Source organism: Oncorhynchus kisutch, unplaced genomic scaffold, assembly GCF_002021735.2.
Source record: "Oncorhynchus kisutch isolate 150728-3 unplaced genomic scaffold, Okis_V2 scaffold2680, whole genome shotgun sequence".
Lineage (NCBI taxonomy): Eukaryota > Metazoa > Chordata > Actinopteri > Salmoniformes > Salmonidae > Oncorhynchus > Oncorhynchus kisutch.
In genome coordinates, this window is record NW_022264625.1 from 523,579 (window position 1) to 543,518 (window position 19,940).

The following is a 19,940-nucleotide window of genomic DNA, read 5'->3' on the forward strand; positions in this document are numbered from 1 at the left end:
GGTTGGGAAGGGTGGGGGCGATGACGTCAAAGTTGGGCCAACTTTTCTGATGACAGAAAGAGTTTGGGAGAATGGCTGCCCTGTGAGTTCTGCTTTACATAGAGACATAATTTGAACGGTTTTAGAAGCTTTAGAGTGTTTTCTATTCAATAATATTTATTATATGCATATATTAGCAATTTTTTACAGATTTTTTGTCAGTTTACTATGGGCACGCATTTCTCCAACGGTGGCAGTATTCTGCCATAGCCTTAACAGGATTTATTAACTTAACACCAAGTGTGCTCGTCACGTAGCAGAAGGATGTGTTGATTAATTTAGAGAGAGAGACAACATTAATAATACCCTCAATAATACCAATAATAATATAATCAGTCACACCAGTCTGTAATGCATTATGAAAACATTTACACATTTATACAGTCAGTTAAGAGAATAAATTATTATAATGTAAAACTTTATAACAGTCCTACAATACTGTAGACATTAAAACAGACGTAATATTAATATCCTCTGTGTTATTTCTAGATTCAGATGATCCTGCTGTGATTTGCCAACGTGAACTCAAATCTAATCTAAAGAAGAAGTTTCAATGTGTATTTGAGGGGATCGCTAAACAAGGAAACCCAACACTTCTCAATAAGATCTACACAGAGCTCTACATCACAGAGGGTGGAACAGGAGAGGTAAATTATGAACATGAGGTGAGACAGATTGAGACAACATCCAGGAAACAAGCAAGACCAGAGACTGCAATCAAGTGTAACGACATCTTCAAACCCTTAACTGGACAAGACAAACTTATCAGAACTGTGCTGACAAAGGGAGTCGCTGGCATTGGAAAAACAGTCTCTGTGCAGAAGTTCATTCTGGACTGGGCTGAAGGAAAAGCAAATCAGGATGTCCAATTTGTATTTTCATTCCCTTTTCGGGAGCTGAATTTGATGAAGGGGGACAAACACACTTTCATTGAACTTCTCAATCACTTCTCAATGGAAACCAAACAATCAAGAATCTCCATCTACAACAAGTACAAAGTTCTGTTCATCTTTGATGGTCTGGATGAGTGCCGACTGCCCCTAGACTTCCAGAAGAACAAGATCTGTTGTGACGTCACAGAGTCAACCTCAGTGGATGTTCTGCTGACAAATCTCATCAAGGGAAATCTGCTTCCCTCTGCTCTCCTCTGGATAACTACCCGACCTGCAGCAGCCAATAAGATCCCTTCAGGATGTGTTGACCAGGTAACAGAGGTACGAGGGTTCAATGACTCACAGAAGGAGGAGTACTTCAGGAAGCGATTCAGTGATAATGAGGACTTGGCCAACAGAATCATCTCACACATAAAGACATCAAGGAGCCTCCACATCATGTGCCACATTCCAGTCTTCTGTTGGATTTCTGCAATAGTCCTTGATCACATACTGAAACATAAGAGAGAAGAGATGCCCAAGACTCTGACTGAGATGTACACACACCTTGTGGTGTTTCATACCAAACAGAAGAATGAAAAGTATCTTGGGAAAGAAGAGACAGGTCCACACTGGAATAAAGAGAGCATTCTGTCACTGGGAAAACTGGCTTTTCAACAGCTTGTGAAGGGCAATCTGATTTTCTATGAAAAAGACCTGAAAGAGGCTGGCATTGATGTCAATGAAGCCTCAGTGTACTCAGGATTGTGCACACAGCTCTTTAAAGAGGAACGTGGGCTGTACCAGGACAAGGTGTACTGCTTTGTTCATCTGAGCATTCAGGAGTTTCTGGCTGCTGTATATGTGTTCCTCTCATTCATCAACAACAATGAGAATCTAATGGCCAAACCTCCAAAGTCCAGCAACGTTTTTTCGTTGTTCAGAGACAAACCTGAAGTTACAGTCTTCAAGAGTGCTGTGGATAAAGCCTTACAAAGTGAGACGGGAAACCTGGACCTTTTCCTCCGCTTCCTTCTGGGCCTCTCACTGGAGTCCAATCAGAAACACTTACAAGGTCTACTGACAAAGACAAGAAGCAGGTCAAAGACCCATGAAGAAACAGTCAAGTACATGAAGAAGAAGATCAGGGAGAATCCCTGTCCAGAGAGGAGCATCAATCTGTTCCACTGTCTGAATGAACTGAATGACCATTCTCTAGTGGAGGAGATCCAAAGTTTCCTGAGCTCAGGAAGTGTCTCAGAAGAAGAACTGTCACCTGCTCAGTGGTCAGCTCTGGTCTTTGTGTTGCTGACTTCAGAAAAGGAGCTGGATGTGTTTGACCTGAAGAAATACTCCAGATCAGAGGAAGGTCTTCTGAGGCTGCTGCCAGTGGTCAAAGCCTCCAGAGCTGTTCTGTGAGTAAATAAAATGACATATAAGAACTAATCATCAGGAAGAAATATTCAGTTTAGAGAAAAATATGTATTATAATATGTATATAATATTATATTGAAAAACACATTGAATAAATGCATTGATTTTCACATTAGTATAACAATATGTATAACAATATGACCATACAATTCTAGGAGACGGAAGATGAATCTATATGTTCATTGAGAGAATAAACCAAATGCATCTACCATTGTCCTTCTACACGACTCGTTAAATTAACGGTGTGTTTGTGAATTCATGATGATCTCTTTGTCAGGCTGTCAGACTGTGGAGTCACAGAGGAAGGCTGTGCTTCTCTGGTCTCAGCTCTGGAGTCAAACCCCTCACACCTGAGAGAGCTGGATCTGAGTAACAATGACCTGAAGGATTCAGGAGTGAAGCTGCTCTCTGCTGGACTGGGGAATCCCCACTGTAAACTGGAGACTCTGAGGTCAGTATTATCAGATATGAAAGCACTTTATGTATGTAGTTCTCCCATTTGAAAAAGTCGTAATTACTCAGACATATTCACTTATATTGTATTAAAGTAGTCATACGTTTAGTATTTGGTCCCATATTCCATGCCTGCAGTGATTACATCAAGCTTGTGATTCTACTAACTTGTTGAATTAATTTGCAGTTTGTCTTGGTTGTGTTTTAGATGTTTTCCTAATAGAAACTGAATGGTGAATAATGTCCTGTCATTTTGGAGTCACTTCACTTGTATTGTCAGTTAGAACAGAAGATGTTTCTAAACACTTCTACATTCATGTGGATGTTACCATGATTATGAATAATAATGAATGTGTCTTGAATGATGATGAATGAGAAAGTTACAGAGGCACAAAGATCAGACCCCCTCTGTTATTGGTAATAGTGAGAGGTTAGCATGTTTTGTTGTAGCCTCTGTAATTGGTAATGGTGAGAGGTTAGCATGTTTTGTTGTAGTCTCTGTTATTGGTAATGGTGAGAGGTTAGCATGTTTTGTTGTAGCCTCTGTTATTGGTAATGGTGAGAGGTTAGCATGTTTTCATCTTTGCAGGCTGTCAGGCTGTCTAGTCACAGAGGAAGGCTGTGCTTCTCTGGTCTCAGCTCTGAGGTCAAACCCCTCATACCTGAGAGAGCTGGACCTGAGCTACAATCACCCAGGAGACTCAGGAGTCAGACTGCTCTCTGCTGGACTGGAGGATCCACACTGCAGACTGGAGAAACTCAAGTATGTAGAGGTTTTATGTCAATGTTCATATCAGACATGTTTGACTTATCAGGCTGGTTAAGACACACATTCTTACCACCACTTGGACAAAGTTATATGATGACTGTGTGTGTGGGTCCAGTGACAATCTCTCAGTAACACACACACACACACACACGCACGCACGCACGCACGCACGCACACACACACACACACACACACACACACACACACACACACACACACACATACACACACACACACACACACACACAGACAAACATTTGCTTGAAGTTATATGCTGTATATCCGTGTTTGTCCAGTCTGTGCGTGCATGTCCTGTGTGTGTGTTTGTGTGTATCCCTCAATGACTGTCTGTTCTTCTGCTTACCGCTACAGTGTGGAACATGGTGGAGAGAACAGAATGAAACCTGGGCTTAGAAAATGTGAGTGTTGACTACTGTGAAGAATATGACTAAGAATAAGTCTTAATTCAAGTTAAGTCAACGTCAAAGACCACCATCATTACTGACTTGGTCATATTAAATATCAGCTGTAGTTCTACAGAAGCAGAAATCAGGGACACCAACGTTTACGAAGAGTTCCTTTGACTGTGTGTGTGTGTGTGTGTGTGTGTGTGTGTGTGTGTGTGTGTGTGTGTGTGTGTGTGTGTGTGTGTGTGTGTGTGTGTAATTAATAGGAATAAGTGTGTTTTATATTACCATACAGTATAACATATGATCATTCAACAAGTCTCAAGTTACCTTAACTTCTCCTTTTGATACTTAGAAACATCTACATTAAATGAATTAGTGAAAAGTGAGTTAACATTCTAATGTGAATGATGATGATTTCTAATATTGTGTCTGGTTTCATCCATCAGATGTCTGTGATCTCACACTGGACCTAAAAACAGTAAACAGACACCTCTCTTTGTCTGAGGAGAACAGAAAGGTGACATGGAGGAGAGAGGAGCAGCTGTATCCTGATCACCCAGAGAGATTTGAGGACTGTGGAGAGGTGCTGTGTAGAGAGGGTCTGACTGGGCTCTGTTACTGGGAGGTAGAGTGGAGTGGGAGAAGGGCTGTTATAGGAGTGACATATAAAGGAATCAACAGGAGAGGAAGGGATAAGGACTGTTGTCTTGGACACAATGACAAGTCCTGGAGTCTGTTCTGCTCTGACAACAGTTACTATGCCTGTCACAATAATAATCACATTACCATAGACGTCCCCTCCTCCAGCTCCCACAGAGTAGGAGTGTATCTGGACTGGCCAGCCGGCACTCTGTCCTTCTATAGAGTCTCCTCTGACACACTGTCCCACCTGATCACATTCACATCCACATTCACTGAGCCCCTCTATCCAGGGTTTGGGGTTTGGGGTGATGACTCCTCAGTGTCCCTGTAAATACACACACACATACACTGGACACACAGACATACACTGGACACACACACACACACACACACACACACACACACACACACACTGGACACACACACACACTGGACACACACACACACACACTGGACACACACACACACTGGACACACAGACATACACTGGACACACACACACACACATTGGACACACACTGACACACACACACTGACACACACACATTGGACACACACACACACTGACACACACACAAACACACACTGACATACTGTTAGGAAATTCTGATTAATATGACTGAACAAATCATTTTAAATGGAACTGTAAGTAAACTTATACTCTGATATATTATATCTGATTAACAATATGAGTTCATAAGAAGGGATTGTGAGACACAGACAAGGAGTAATTAAAGTTAATGAACACCATTCCAACTAGGCAGAAACAAATGGGTTTGAAAACAGATAAGGTAGTTAGCCTATGGTTGACCCAACTGAAACTTAGCTCTTGGGTTTTTAGATAAGGCAGTGAGTGCATTCCTAGTTTTTCTGTTAATTAAAACTGTCAGTTCAGTGGTGATCGATAATGTTGAGGGGTCAAAAGTTATCTGGGAGTGTGGTAGTAAGTTAGAATGAACTTTTCACCTTACTTTGTCCCGGTCGAGAGGAGGGGATTCGGTTAAGGCAGTGAAATGACGTCATGATCTGTATATAAACTGATGCATGTGTTTAAGTGGTAGCGCGCTCCGAGAATAAATTATATTACCTATTATTGAAAGACTGGTCTGAGTCTATTTTATGCAAACAAGAAATCTTAGAAATTCTCATAAAATAGATTAAGGGCTTTCAATTGAAGAAAGCACATTGGCATAATTAAATTATAGTAACAATTGGTCCTTCGAGTGGATTCCACAAACTTCTCTGTCGTCCGAAGGGAAAAGCCGAAAACCGTGCACGGACGAGGCTGGACTCGTTATTTAAAGTCCTGGCCTCCAGCAGAGGTTTAATAATAACAGGCCAGTATATATATCTTAGGTCAACAGAGAAGGTGACGGAATCGAACCGGCATTACTTTTCCCAGTCTACAGGACGAAGGTAAATAGTCTTTATTCTCGAATTTGGGAGCAATTATTTAAGATATTTTTGATTGAAGGTGCTGAAGGAGTTTGGATTTAATCAATGATATTTTGAACAAATACAATGGGTTTCTACTTTGTGTGTAACCAAAATCGATAGGAAGGAAACGAGTCTGAAATGACCCGTGGTAAGGTGCACTACCGAAAGTAAACTAGGACTTAATCATTCTTGGCCTTGCAAACCAAAATATTTTTTAAGGGTGGGATATAGTAAGTATTGTTAGATGGGATGGTCATTCTGTACAAATAGGGTGGCCATTAATTCAATAAACATACCTAAACAAAGTTTTTACCTAATAGTCTATCTGTATATGGGAAATAGTCTGACTATGAGAAATAGCAGATAGATATATTAAAACAGGTGAGGATAAATTAGGCTTGGTGAGAAGGCAGGGCAATTCTAGGCGAACATAATAACTGAACCCATTCAATACTGAAAGTGATTAATATCTAAGGGGAGGATAGGGAAGCCAATTCTAGAGTAGTGAGATATGAGATATTAACATTGAAAGTCCCAAGGAACAATAGTTTATAATGAGCTTATAATTGTATACGGGTGAAATGTAATGTCCAAATCAAAAGTCATCTATAGATGAGGTTTCCAGGAAGGAGAATACATACTGATTATCATTAAAGAGTCACATAGTCAGACAGTAAAGCAACAAAAGTAACTAAGTAAAGGTAAATAGCAGATTCATAGAAAACACATAGGTAAGTGATTAAATACCATAGCTACATAACGGTAAGGATTAAAGATGGGTATAAATTCCTCAAATGAGCTAACGGGAGACTTGCGTTATATGGAACAGAGAGCCAAGAGAAACATTGATTTCGGTCTAAAATGGAGAAAGAAATATGATTTTGATGGTCGTCTAAATGTAGAAAAGCTGGAATCACTTATAAAACAGATACATAAGGAATGTGGAAATAATGTGAAAAAGCAGAATGAACAGGGGTTATACACCGCCGGAGTTTGGCTTTCAGAAGCAAAAAAGAGAGTTGAGGGTGAAAAAAGTACTGAGCTTAAAAGGAGCAAAGATGGGCTGCTCTCCGCTCCCGCAAATGAAAAAAAGGTTAACCAATTGGGTGTAGGTGAGGGTATCAAACTATGTCCTTCTCGAATAAGCCAAAAATACAGAGGTAATCTAGTCGATGAAATAGTGGTGGTGAGAATACGGCTGCAGGAGCTGCGGGATTATCACCCATATATGTAAATCCTGCTGAAGCCGAGGGAGGTATAATAGAGGTAGAAAAAGGAATAAAGTCGAGAAAAGTGGATAAGGCGAGTCAAAAGAAAAAGATATATATTTTTTGCGAAGTGAGTCGAGGTTGAGCGCTTGTTGATGACATCACTCGCGTCGCCACAGAAATGATGTTGTGACTGGGGGTAACAGAGAAAATGGTTTGTGTCTTTTAGAAGGAAAATGCATTATTGTGTTGAGTCACTTTTCAGAAGTTGATAAAAATGTCGAAATACATAATTAAAAGTAGTATGTAAGTCGTCAGGAAAGATGCTAAAAACTAGCAGCTGATTCACTAGGTTCATTGATTTGTGGCGTTTATTTGGACTGTAATTAGGCCATGAGAAAGGGAGATTGAATGTCTGAATCGTAAAACATCATGATAATGGATTCTGATCGTAATTGATTCCTGGTTTGATTGTTTATGTAACACCAGTGAATTTGATCGCTGTTTCCATTATGTGGAACAATCTTAGGGTATTAATGTTGAAAAGCAACCTCTATAGTAAAACATAATTGCATATGTTTCGGGAAACTAGTTAAGTTGAATTTGGTTATTTGAGCTTTTCCCCTGATACATCCCAACATGCAGTTGGGTTTTTTTTCTTCTTTTTTTTTCTTTTTTTTCTTGAGGATAGATAGATGTGAACGTGAGTCTCTAATTTTGCCATCTGAAGCATTATAAGTAGTGAGTTTTCGTATAGTTTGTTTTTAGCTGATAAAAGTGGTTTGTTTATTTGTTTGCTAGTTATGGTCAATTTTGGAGTTTGATTTAATTTAGGTAAACATTGTATTCTGGTGTGTTTAAGTAGGATTCTTCATTCCGGGACGGATGGAAGTTATCTAAAATAAGTAAATTAAAGGAGCCATGGGAGAATGCGACTGCATTTATATTAAATATCTGGGATTAAATTACGGATTTCTTACACTGAGAAATGTACGACATTTGCGGCAGAGGGGAAAAAGTAATACATTGGATAATACTGTTATCGGGTTAATTGTATCTAAGGGAAGCATGTTCATTTGTCACGTTCTTTCAAAATCGAACCCAGAAGCAGACCAGGACAAGGAGAGTAGGAAGAAGGTGACTATTTATTTACAAGTGAATGTGAATGGGTAGATATATCTAGGTGGCGTAGCGGGCAGCGGTGGTGAGTTGATGGGAGTAAATAGGTGGATCCAATGGGGTAGCGGAATCATCCGACGACCAGGCGGGAATGGGGTAAATGATCCGGGTGAGTAACTGAAGACAGAACAAACGGAGGTAAGTTTAAGGCAAGCAATACGTAAAAAACAACAAAACAAATTCTATCCAACTTGAGGCTGATACTATGGCACAACATACTGTTCATGGCTAACGATCCGGCAGGGAATGGATGTCAGGTCAGAGCTTTTGAAGGGGAGAGGTGATGATCAGGACAGGTGTGCAGATTACTGATGGGATACAGGTGCGGGTGAACATCGATCTCCCAACAAGCTACTTCGCCCGGCAACCAGACAGGGTGCGTTCCAGGACACCGGAAACACACTCCAGGACAGAAACACAGGCAAACACAGACTCAGGAAGCGGGATTCGTGACATCATTTAAGTAAACATATACGTGGACGATGTTTAAAACTTGTGATTAATGATTTGAGTCAAAAGGGAATTATCATTAGGTTTAGTTATAGTTCACTTACTGAGTTTCTGATTCGAAGTAGCATAAGGAATGCTAGTTAGGCGTGTTGTGTCTCACTTTTAGAAGCCTCCTGGGATTCTAATTTTGGGGAGAGAGCGGCCATAAACGACCAAATTTAAAAAGGTCTGCAAGTATATGCACATAAAACAATTGTTAGAACTATTTGTTTTAGTGCAAAGGTATTTTAAAGAGGACGCTCACATATGGAACTTTGAGTTTTTATTTTATGGGTTTTAATTACACAGGTGACTATTTCCATTTTAAGGATAAAGGGTTCTTTCTGTCTAATATGGTATGACCTATTGACCTTATCGTGGCTATCTTTTGCGGTCTGATCAGCCCCGGGTGAGAGCCATTTGTATAATGAATTGTGGTCAGTTGGGTTACTAATTTTAAGGTAAATTCATTATAATGGAGTTTTGGTTGGGGGGTTAGAATTATTGTTTGAACCGCAAATGAGAAAGTGGTTCAAGATTCTGTTTTACAACATTAGCTGTGAAGTTTTGGAATGGGCTATTAATGATTTGGTATTGTAACAGAGAAAGAAATATCATATTTATCATATAAATAGGGGAAGATAAGATACATGGAGGTTTGGATAGGAGATAGATTAAGCCAATAGGGCAGGGAATTACATAGGAAAATAAGTTACAGTTTTTAGGGGTGATAAATTACTGTAGATAAGGTATTCCACACTTAGCAACACATATTTAAATTCATGTTATTGTCAGATAGAATACTGAGGGTCCCTGAAGGAAAGGGCTTGTTAGTGTAGGAAGGATTTTGATATGGTTAGCATTTATTAGACTTTGTTTGATTATTAGGAGTTTTTTAAATAGTATTACATTTAACAGGAATATAGGACATCTGTCGTGATTTAGGATTATTGTAAAGATTAAGATAGATTGGGAAATGTAAGGACTTTAGAGAAAAGCCACTCAGACATGTTTTTTCTAAAATCAATGATTGTAGATAAAGTCAAACAGTTAGAAGCTTAGTGGAATTTGAGAGATATGAGAGAAAAGGGTTATCGGAATATATATATTTAAGAAAATATATAAGTAGCACAGATAGTTCTTTAAAGTAGATAAGAAACTTGACAGAGTATTGTTACAGGATTGACATGAATGTACGCCCAAGGGAGAGTTGGACATGTGGAAAATTAAAAGGGGCTCCTACATGATGATGTTAGACATTAGGATAATTTACTAAATCTAACCTAAGTCATTGTTTAAGAGTAGGCAAGGATGTTACCTGGGCAGAGCCAGGTAACAAAGGGGGGATGGGTAAATTGTGTTCTAGGATAGGATGTGACCTACGGGATAATTAACTAATAAATACATTTTTTTAGCTAATAATCAGAGAACAAATGAGAAACTGTTTGTTAACCAAACCTGTATGTCCAAGATGTTATGCACTACAGGTGAACTACAGGTGAAGTCACTCAATCCAGTCCCAGAGGCTTGTTGGGGGGACCATACCAAGGACTCCTGGTGACAGCTAGCTGAAAGAGCTACCCGGATTCATATCGCACGGTGGGAGGGTAAGACACAATGACACTGTCGTACAATAAACAGTGTTCGAGAGGAGAACTGGAATTAACAGAATTCTGGGGGCCATCTCTCGAATGAAAAAACCCTCCCTGTCTTTTCACCCCTGTTGTTGTTCATAGAAGTGAAGATGTGTCTGGCTCTTGCTAAGTGATGTGTTCTCGGGGAGAGGGTTGGGCTTCACATGGAAGCTGTTCGTCTGAGCTGTTTTATCATGGGTGACATATTCCTGATACAGCACGTCCTACTTGAGTATGCGGAGAGTGGTAATTTGACCTGTGGTTTAGATGATGAGGATTTTGTTCCAAAATAAGCATAAGAGATCCCTAGATCTGGGTAGACAGGAAGTTAGAGTAGAGGTTGGGAAGGATCTCTCAATGGAGTTTTATGTATACCAAAATGGAGTCTCTAACTACATGGCAGTCTAGGACTCTGAGCCATTATGGCATATATCGGTGCAGGTTCCCATATTGATCGTGGACACAGGTCATAGCTCATTTGGAGAGAGAGGGCTATATGAATCCACTCACCCAGTATGGAAGAAGGTAGAGTAGTGGCATAAAGATACGCTTAACCCTTTAAATAGAAATGAAGGAGGATCAAGGGTTGTGGTATGGAGATGACCAGGTCTTGGTCGACACCCTAGTACGGTTCTGGGTAGAGGAGTTTGGGCCGGTATGGTAAAGCTGTTCACCAAAGCAGGAATGCCAGATAATGACAGTTGTATTGATTTGCACTATTTAAATCCCCAGGTTCCCCTTAAATCAAGACTTCCTCCCTTTACAGTGACCGGAGGAGATTATTACCGTTTGGCCCGGTACAGTACTCTTGGGAAATGATGTCAGGGCGAGGTTACCGACAGATTGGACAGGATTATGCTCCCTTGTACATTTGGGAATGCCTTTCACACTCATTTAACACCAAGACATGAAGTTTAGCCAAATGGGAGAAAAGAGCTATTCCATCCGGGTCTCTTATTGACTAAGTATACCTTGATAACATTGGGGTTCCAAGGGGGTTGCCAGATGAGTCAAAGCAAGTCATCAGATCCTAGCAGGATTAAAGTTAAGCATTTCCGGGGGGTCTACTCTCAATAAGAACGTGGACTGGATTAATTATATTTATGATAATCAACAGCGCTTTAACAAGTATACCAGAGATGCTATTAAAGGTTTTGCAGAACAGACTGAAGCAACCAGCTGGATGGTTTGGCAGAATAGAATTGCATTATATATGTTAATGGCTGAAAAGGGAGAAGTATGCGTGATTATCAGGACCATGTTTGTGCTTACATCCCAAATAACACAGCTCCGGACGAATCAGTGCCCGAAGCCTCAGCTGGTTTGACCACCCTGGCTCACGGGTTGGCAGAAAACTCTGGGGTGGATACTTCTCTGACTAATTGGGTTTTGATAGTACGTTTGGAAAATGGAAACATTTTATGATCACTGTGTTATGGGCTACATTCACCTGTGCGGGGGCTGTTGTCTAATTCCCTGTGTATGAGGCCTTATTTCCAGGACTCTGGAGAAATCTATGACAATAGATGGTGCGGTGTGGGACGATTCCAGGTTCTGACCCGTGGAGGACTGAATGTATGACTACAGAACAAGTGGACGAATCTGGATCTTTTATTTGTGGGGAATTTATATTTGATGAGACCATTTTCGATGTTTAGGGAGGCTAGGTTGTATCCCATCTCAATATTAGACTGTTTTTTAATAAAGATTGTAACAAAAATCCTGATAAGAAGAGTTATAATTCTGATGTAGGTTTAAAGGTTAGATTAAGGTTAGATTTGATTAATGATGGGTGAAGAGTCGGATAAATATTTATAATAATGTTGGTTATGTGTCTATTCATACGATAATCTGATAAACCTTTATAATAAGGTTAGTTATAAGTCTATTCATATGATAATCTGATAAACCTTTATAATAAGGTTAGTTATAAGTCTATTCATATGATAAACCTGATAAACCTTTATAATAAGGTTAGTTATAAGTCTATTCATATGATAATCTGATAAACCTTTATAATAAGGTTAGTTATAAGTTTATTCATATGATAATCTGATAAACCTTTATAATAAGGTTAGTTATAAGTTTGTTCATATTTTTATTTTTTATGTTTGATAAAATTAGATGTAGATTTGAATGTATAATATTTAATCAAAGGGAGGATTGTTGGAGGAAATTATAGTTGAAATGATGAATTATACAGTTTTATTAGAACCATTCAGTTTTAATACTATCATGTTATGGTATGAAATGTATGGGTTCTTGGTTAAACTAGGACTGAAAATGTAGGTAAAACGAATTAATTGTCTGTACCTTGCGGGTTTAAGGGAGAAAGGAGGGCATATATCTTTTCAGATAAGAATATTCTTTGATGTTCCATTAGTGGAGGAGAAAATGTATTTTAGACAGATTGGAATGTTTGCTTTATGAGGGGAGTGGGACACAATCTCCAGAACTGAAGACACTGCGCTATTGTGTGGATCGGAGAGAGTGAGAAAACGCTGACGTCATTTTCAGTTTATAACCTGTGGAAAAATGTGTATGTACCAGTACTCTCTTGAATTTAACACTGTTACCTGAGTTTAAGACTGGGGCTCTGTCTATTCCTATAATAATAATATGGGTTTTACAATCCCATAGAATGCATTGACAGAGTAATACATTCTGATTGGGAAACAATACAAAGGAATTTAGAATTCCACTAACAGTATGTTACAGTAGTAATAACAGAATGATTAGTGTCCTGTTCTCTCAGTATCATACAGTAGTAATAACAGAATGATTAGTGTCCTGTTCTCTCAGTATCATACAGTAGTAACAACATATAATGATTAGTGTCCTGTTCTCTCAGTATCATACAGTAGTAACAACAGAATGATTAGTGTCCTGTTCTCTCAGTATCATACAGTAGTAACAACAGAATGATTAGTGTCCTGTTCTCTCAGTATCATACAGTAGTAACAACAGAATGATTAGTGTCCTGTTCTCTCAGTATCATACAGTAGTAACAACATATAATGATTAGTGTCCTGTTCTCTCAGTATCATACAGTAGTAACAACAGAATGATTAGTGTCCTGTTCTCTCAGTATCATACAGTAGTAACAACAGAATGATTAGTGTCCTGTTCTCTCAGTATCATACAGTAGTAACAACAGAATGATTAGTGTCCTGTTCTCTCAGTATCATACAGTAGTAACAACAGAATGATTAGTGTCCTGTTCTCTCAGTATCATACAGTAGTAACAACAGAATGATTAGTGTCCTGTTCTCTCAGTATCATACAGTAGTAACAACATAGAATGATTAGCGTCCTGTTCTCTCAGTATCATACAGTAGTAACAACAGAATGATTAGTGTCCTGTTCTCTCAGTATCATACAGTAGTAACAACAGAATGATTAGTGTCCTGTTCTCTCAGTATCATACAGTAGTAACAACAGAATGATTAGTGTCCTGTTCTCTCAGTATCATACAGTAGTAACAACATAGAATGATTAGTGTCCTGTTCTCTCAGTATCATGCAGTAGTAACAACATAGAATGATTAGTGTCCTGTTCTCTCAGTATCATACAGTAGTAACAACAGAATGATTAGTGTCCTGTTCTCTCAGTATCATACAGTAGTAACAACAGAATGATTAGTGTCCTGTTCTCTCAGTATCATACAGTAGTAACAACATATAATGATTAGTGTCCTGTTCTCTCAGTATCATACAGTAGTAACAACAGAATGATTAGTGTCTGATCATAAAGTGTAACACAGATGCAGGGAGTCAGGAAGCAAGTGCAGTTAGTGAGTTTAATGATGAAGAACATGGAACGATACAAAACAAGAGAAGTGTCTAAATTAGAAACATAACCAGTACTGACTGATGGGAGATAACAACAGTCTAACATAGAAACATAACCAGTACTGACTGATGGGAGATAACAACAGTCTAACATAGAAACATAACCAGTACTGGCTGATGGGAGATAACAACAGTCTAACATAGAAACATAACCAGTACTGACTGATGGGAGATAACAACAGTCTAACATAGAAACATAACCAGTACTGACTGATGGGAGGTAACAACAGTCTAACATAGAAACATAACCAGTACTGACTGATGGGAGATAACAACAGTCTAACATAGAAACATAACCAGTACTGACTGATGGGAGATAACAACAGTCTAACATAGAAACATAACCAGGTGTGTCTGATGATGAGGAACAGGTGAGTAATGAAGGTTGCCAGGTGTGTCTGATGATGAGGAACAGGTGAGTAATGAAGGTTGCCAGGTGTGTGTAATGATGAGGAACAGGTGAGTAATGAAGGTTGCCATATGTGTGTAATGATGAGGAGCAGGTGAGTAATGAAGGTTGCCAGGTGTGTGTAATGATGAGGAACAGGTGAGTAAAGAAGGTTGCCAGGTGTGTGTAATGATGAGGAGCAGGTGAGTAATGAAGGTTGCCAGGTGTGTCTGATGATGAGGAACAGGTGAGTAATGAAGGTTGCCAGGTGTGTCTGATGATGAGGAGCAGGTGTGAGTAATGAAGGTTGCCAGGTGTGTCTGATGATGAGGAGCAGGTGTGAATAATGAAGGTTGCCAGGTGTGTCTGATGATGAGGAGCAGGTGTGAATAGTGAAGGTTGCCAGGTGTGTCTGATGATGAGGAGCAGGTGTGAATAATGAAGGTTGCCAGGTGTGTCTGATGATGAGGAGCAGGTGTGAATAATGAAGGTTGCCAGGTGTGTCTGATGATGAGGAGCAGGTGTGAGTAATGAAGGTTGCCAGGTGTGAGAAATGATGAGGAGCAGGTGTGAATAGTGAAGGTTGCCAGGTGTGTGTAATGATGAGGAGCAGGTGTGAGTAATGAAGGCTGCCAGGTGTGTGTAATGATGAGGAGCAGGTGTGAGTAATGAAGTTTACCAGGTGTTAGTAGTGAAGGTTGCCAGGTGTGAGTAATGAAGGTTGCCAGGTGTGAGTAGTGAAGGTTGCCAGGTGTGTGTGTAATGATTGGGAGCAGGTGTGGGTAAAGACAGGTTTCCAGGAATGGTGGTTTCTAGACCGGCAACGTCGAGCACCAGAGGGAGGGTAGAAATGACAACTGAATAAGACCCATTTCTATAGTACTGAACACAAACATTTCCACCTCTCTTCTCCCATCTATTACTGTACTGTCATATTGTGATCAGTATTAAAACATTTCCACCTCTCTTCTTCCATCTATTACTGTACTGTCATATTGTGATCAATTGTCACGGTCGTCCTCCTCTTCATCTGAAGAGGAGAGGCGAGAAGGATCGGAGGACCAAAATGCGGCGTGGTAGGTGTTCATCATGAATTTTAATAAAGAAAACACTGAACACTGAAACACTATACAAAAACAATAAACGAAATAACAACTGTGAAGCTAATGCGAACTACGCTGAAACAAGGAATCAACATAGACAATCACCCACAAACAAACAGTGCAACCCAGGCTACCTAAGTATGATTCTCAATCAGAGACAACTAATGACACCTGCCTCTGATTGAGAACCATACTAGGCCGAAACATAGAAATCCCCAAATCATAGAAAATCAAACATAGACTGCCCACCCAACTCACGCCCTGACCATACTAAATAAATACAAAACAAATGGAAATAAAGGTCAGAACGTGACATCAGTATTAAAACATTTCCACCTCTCTTCTTCCATCTATTACTGTACTGTCATATTGTGATCAGCATTAAAAAATTTCCACCTCTCTTCTTCCATCTATTACTGTACTGTCATATTGTGATCAGTATTAAAACATTTCCACCTCTCTTCTTCCATCTATTACTGTACTGTCATATTGTGATCAGTATTAAAACATTTCCACCTCTCTTCTTCCATCTATTACTGTACTGTCATATTGTGATCAGTATTAAAACATTTCCACCTCTCTTCTTCCATCTGTTACTGTACTGTCATATTGTGATCAGTATTAAAACATTTCCACCTCTCTTCTTCCATCTATTACTGTACTGTCATATTGTGATCAGTATTAAAACATTTCCACCTCTCTTCTTCCATCTATTACTGTACTGTCATATTGTGATCAGTATTAAAACATTTCCACCTCTCTTCTTCTTCCATCTATTACTGTACTGTCATATTGTGATCAGCATTAAAACATTTCCACCTCTCTTCTTCCATCTTGTTGATTAACTTTATTAGTCACATCTGTCACATGTACATTTCATTCAGTTGAATTGAGTTTATACACAAACAAGATTGTTGTGCCAAGAATTTGACAAATAAACATTATACAATATTTACAAACACCAAGAAGCCCAATAACAACAAGATCAATGATTTCTAAATGAAAACTGTTTGACTCTAGTTGACAATGTCTGTCAACTTCAATGGTGTTTATTCATGAATATTTACAATCATATGTTTACACACTAGAAAGATATTCTACATTGTTGCTTCAGTGTGTCTTACTGAACATGACCCTGATTAGAGTAAATCATCATGTTGTGTTTGACAAAGGGACACTGAGGACTCATCAAACCAAACATAAAACCCTGGATAGAGGGGCTCAGTGAATGTGGAGGTGAATGTGATCAGGTGAGTCAGTGTGACAGAGGAGGCTCTATAGAAGGACAGAGTGCCGGCTGGCCAGTCCAGATACACTCCTACTCTGTGGGAGCTGGAGGAGGGGACGTCAATGGTAGTGGGATTATTATTGTGCCTGGCAGTGTAACTGTTGTCAGAGCAGAACAGACTCCAGGTATTGTCATTGGATCCAAGCCCACAGTCATAACTCCTTCCTCTCCTGTTGATTCCTTTATATGTCACTCCTATATCAGCCCCTCTCCCACTCCACTCTACCTCCCAGTAACAGCGCCCAGTCAGACCCTCTCTACACAGAACCTGCTGCCAGTCCTTAAATCTGTCTGGGTGATCAGGATACGGCTGCTCCTCTCTCCTACATGTCACCTTTCTGTTCTCCTCAGACAGAGAGAGGAGTCTGTTTACTGTGTTTAGGTCCAGTGTGAGATCACAGACATCTGATGGATGAAATCAGACACAATATTAGAAATCATCATCATTCACATTAGAATGTTAACTCACTTTTCACTAATTAATTTAATGTAGATGTTTCTAGGTATCAAAAGGAGAAGTAAAGGTACCTTGAGACTTGTTGAATGATCATATATTATACTGTATGGTAATATAAAACACACTTATTCCCATTAATTACACACACACACACACACACACACACACACACACACACACACACACACACACACACAGACACACATAGTCACAACTCTTTGTTAACTTTGGTGTCCTTGATTTGTGCTTCTGTAGAACTACAGCTGATATTAATATGACCAAGTAAGTAATGATGGTGGTCTTTGACTTTGACTTAACTTGAATTAAGACTTATTCTTAGTCATATTCTTCACAGCAGTCAACACTCACATTTTCTAAGCCCAGGTTTCATTGTGTTCTCTCCACCATGTTCCACACTGTAGCGGTAAGCAGAAGAACAGACAGTCATTGAGGGATACACACACACACACATGCACACAGTCAACACTCTGGACACACACAGTCAGCATATAACTTTGTCCAAGTGGTGGTAAGAATGTTTGTCTTAACTAGCCTGATAAGTCCAACATGTCTGATATGAACATTGACATAAACCCTCTACATACATGAGTTTCTCCAGTCTGCAGTGTGGATCCTCCAGTCCAGCAGAGAGCAGTCTGACTCCTGAGTCTCCTGGGTGATTGTAGCTCAGGTCCAGCTCTCTCAGGTGTGAGGGGTTTGACCTCAGAGCTGAGGCCAGAGAAGCACAGCCTTCCTCTGTGACTAGACAGCCTGACAGCCTGCAAAGAGTCAAATTATATTAAAATCACACTGCTATTCTCTGGAGGTGAAAATAGTGGCAGTATATTTTTTTCAACATATTCAGATATATCAGTGTCCTGAAACCTGCCATATCTATTCGTAAATTAATGAATGTAGAATGATTATAAATTCTCATAATATTACTTGTAGAGAGATACATGTTTAGTGCAAATATTTGAGTAGACTGTAGTATCAGTCAGAAGACAGACAGTGATGTATCAGATGTAGATTGTATTGAGTATACAGTCCACACCATATCTATTTAGACAGTGAGGTATCAGATTTAGATTGTATTGAGTATACAGTCCACACCATATCTATTTAGACAGTGAGGTATCAGATTTAGATTGTATTGAGTATACAGTCCACACCATATCTATTTAGACAGTGATGTATCAGATGTAGATTGTATTGAGTATACAGTCCACACCATATCTATTTAGACAGTGAGGTATCAGATGTAGATTGTATTGAGTATACAGTCCACACCATATCTATTTAGACAGTGAGGTATCAGATTTAGATTGTATTGAGTATACAGTCCACACCATATCTATTTAGACAGTGAGGTATCAGATTTAGATTGTATTGAGTATACAGTCCACACCATATCTATTTAGACAGTGAGGTATCAGATTCAGATTCAGATTGTATTGAGTATACAGTCCACACCATATCTATTTTGACAGTGAAGCTGACATTTTAAATGTGGCTCTATACTCCAACATGTTGGATTTGAGATCAAATGTTTCATATGAGGTGACAGTTTATAATGTCTGTTTCACCATTTAGAACTGAAAGCTAAAACTGTATTAAAGTCAAAAATGTACTATTTGGTTGTAAACTTGTTGGTTGCATATGCAGTTTGTTTTGGTTGTGATTTTGTTATATTTTGCCTAATAGTAACTGAATGGTGGATGATGACTGGAGTAATTTTCTGAGTATATAACATGTTTTCTAACACTACTAAATTAATCCTGACGATGCCATGATTAAGGAACATCATGAATGAATCATGAATAATAATGAGTGATAAAGTTACAGAGGCAACAACAAAACATGCTAACCTCTCACCATTACCAATAACAGAGGCTACAACAAAACATACTAACCTCTCACCATTACCAATAACAGAGGCTACAACAAAACATGCTAACCTCTCACCATTACCAATAACAGAGGCTACAACAAAACATGCTAACCTCTCACCATTACCAATAACAGAGACTACAACAAAACATGCTAACCTCTCACCATTACCAATAACAGAGGCTACAACAAAAACATACTAACCTCTCACCATTACCAGTAACAGAGGCTACAACAAAACATACTAACCTCTCACCATTACCAGTAACAGAGGCTACAACAAAACATACTAACGTCTCACCAGCGCCGTCAGAGATGGCCGCCTCGCTTCGCGTTCCTAGGAAACTATGCAGTTTTTTGTTTTTTTACGTGTTATTTCTTACATTAGTACCCCAGG

At 39.3% G+C, this 19,940-nt stretch overlaps 2 protein-coding genes and 1 long non-coding RNA gene across 3 annotated transcripts in view; 2 read left to right on the forward strand and 1 right to left on the reverse strand.

Moving 5' to 3' along the window:
- Positions 1–19,940, reverse strand: part of LOC116370643 (uncharacterized) — a 61,698-nt gene that overhangs the window by 25,465 nt on the left and 16,293 nt on the right. The window lies entirely within an intron of this gene.
- Positions 1–19,940, forward strand: part of LOC116370638 (NLR family CARD domain-containing protein 3-like) — a 127,196-nt gene that overhangs the window by 6,017 nt on the left and 101,239 nt on the right. The gene's annotated exons all lie outside the window — the stretch shown is intronic.
- On the forward strand, positions 3,893–6,361 carry LOC109887536 (stonustoxin subunit beta-like). The gene is made up of 2 exons (XM_020478889.2): positions 3,893–3,986; positions 4,424–6,361. Exons 1-2 carry the CDS (start codon positions 3,908–3,910, stop codon positions 4,948–4,950), a joined length of 606 nt encoding a protein of 201 aa, XP_020334478.1. The 5' UTR covers positions 3,893–3,907; the 3' UTR covers positions 4,951–6,361.

What these genes read in the sequence shown, in the direction of transcription:
- LOC109887536 (XM_020478889.2), top strand. Translation starts at nt 3,908, where the DNA reads ATGACTGTCTGTTCTTCTGCTTACCGCTACAGTGTGGAACATGGTGGA. An exon ending in GAAACCTGGGCTTAGAAAAT is followed by an intron (nt 3,987 to 4,423) that starts GTGAGTGTTGAC and finishes TTCATCCATCAG; the next exon opens with ATGTCTGTGATCTCACACTG.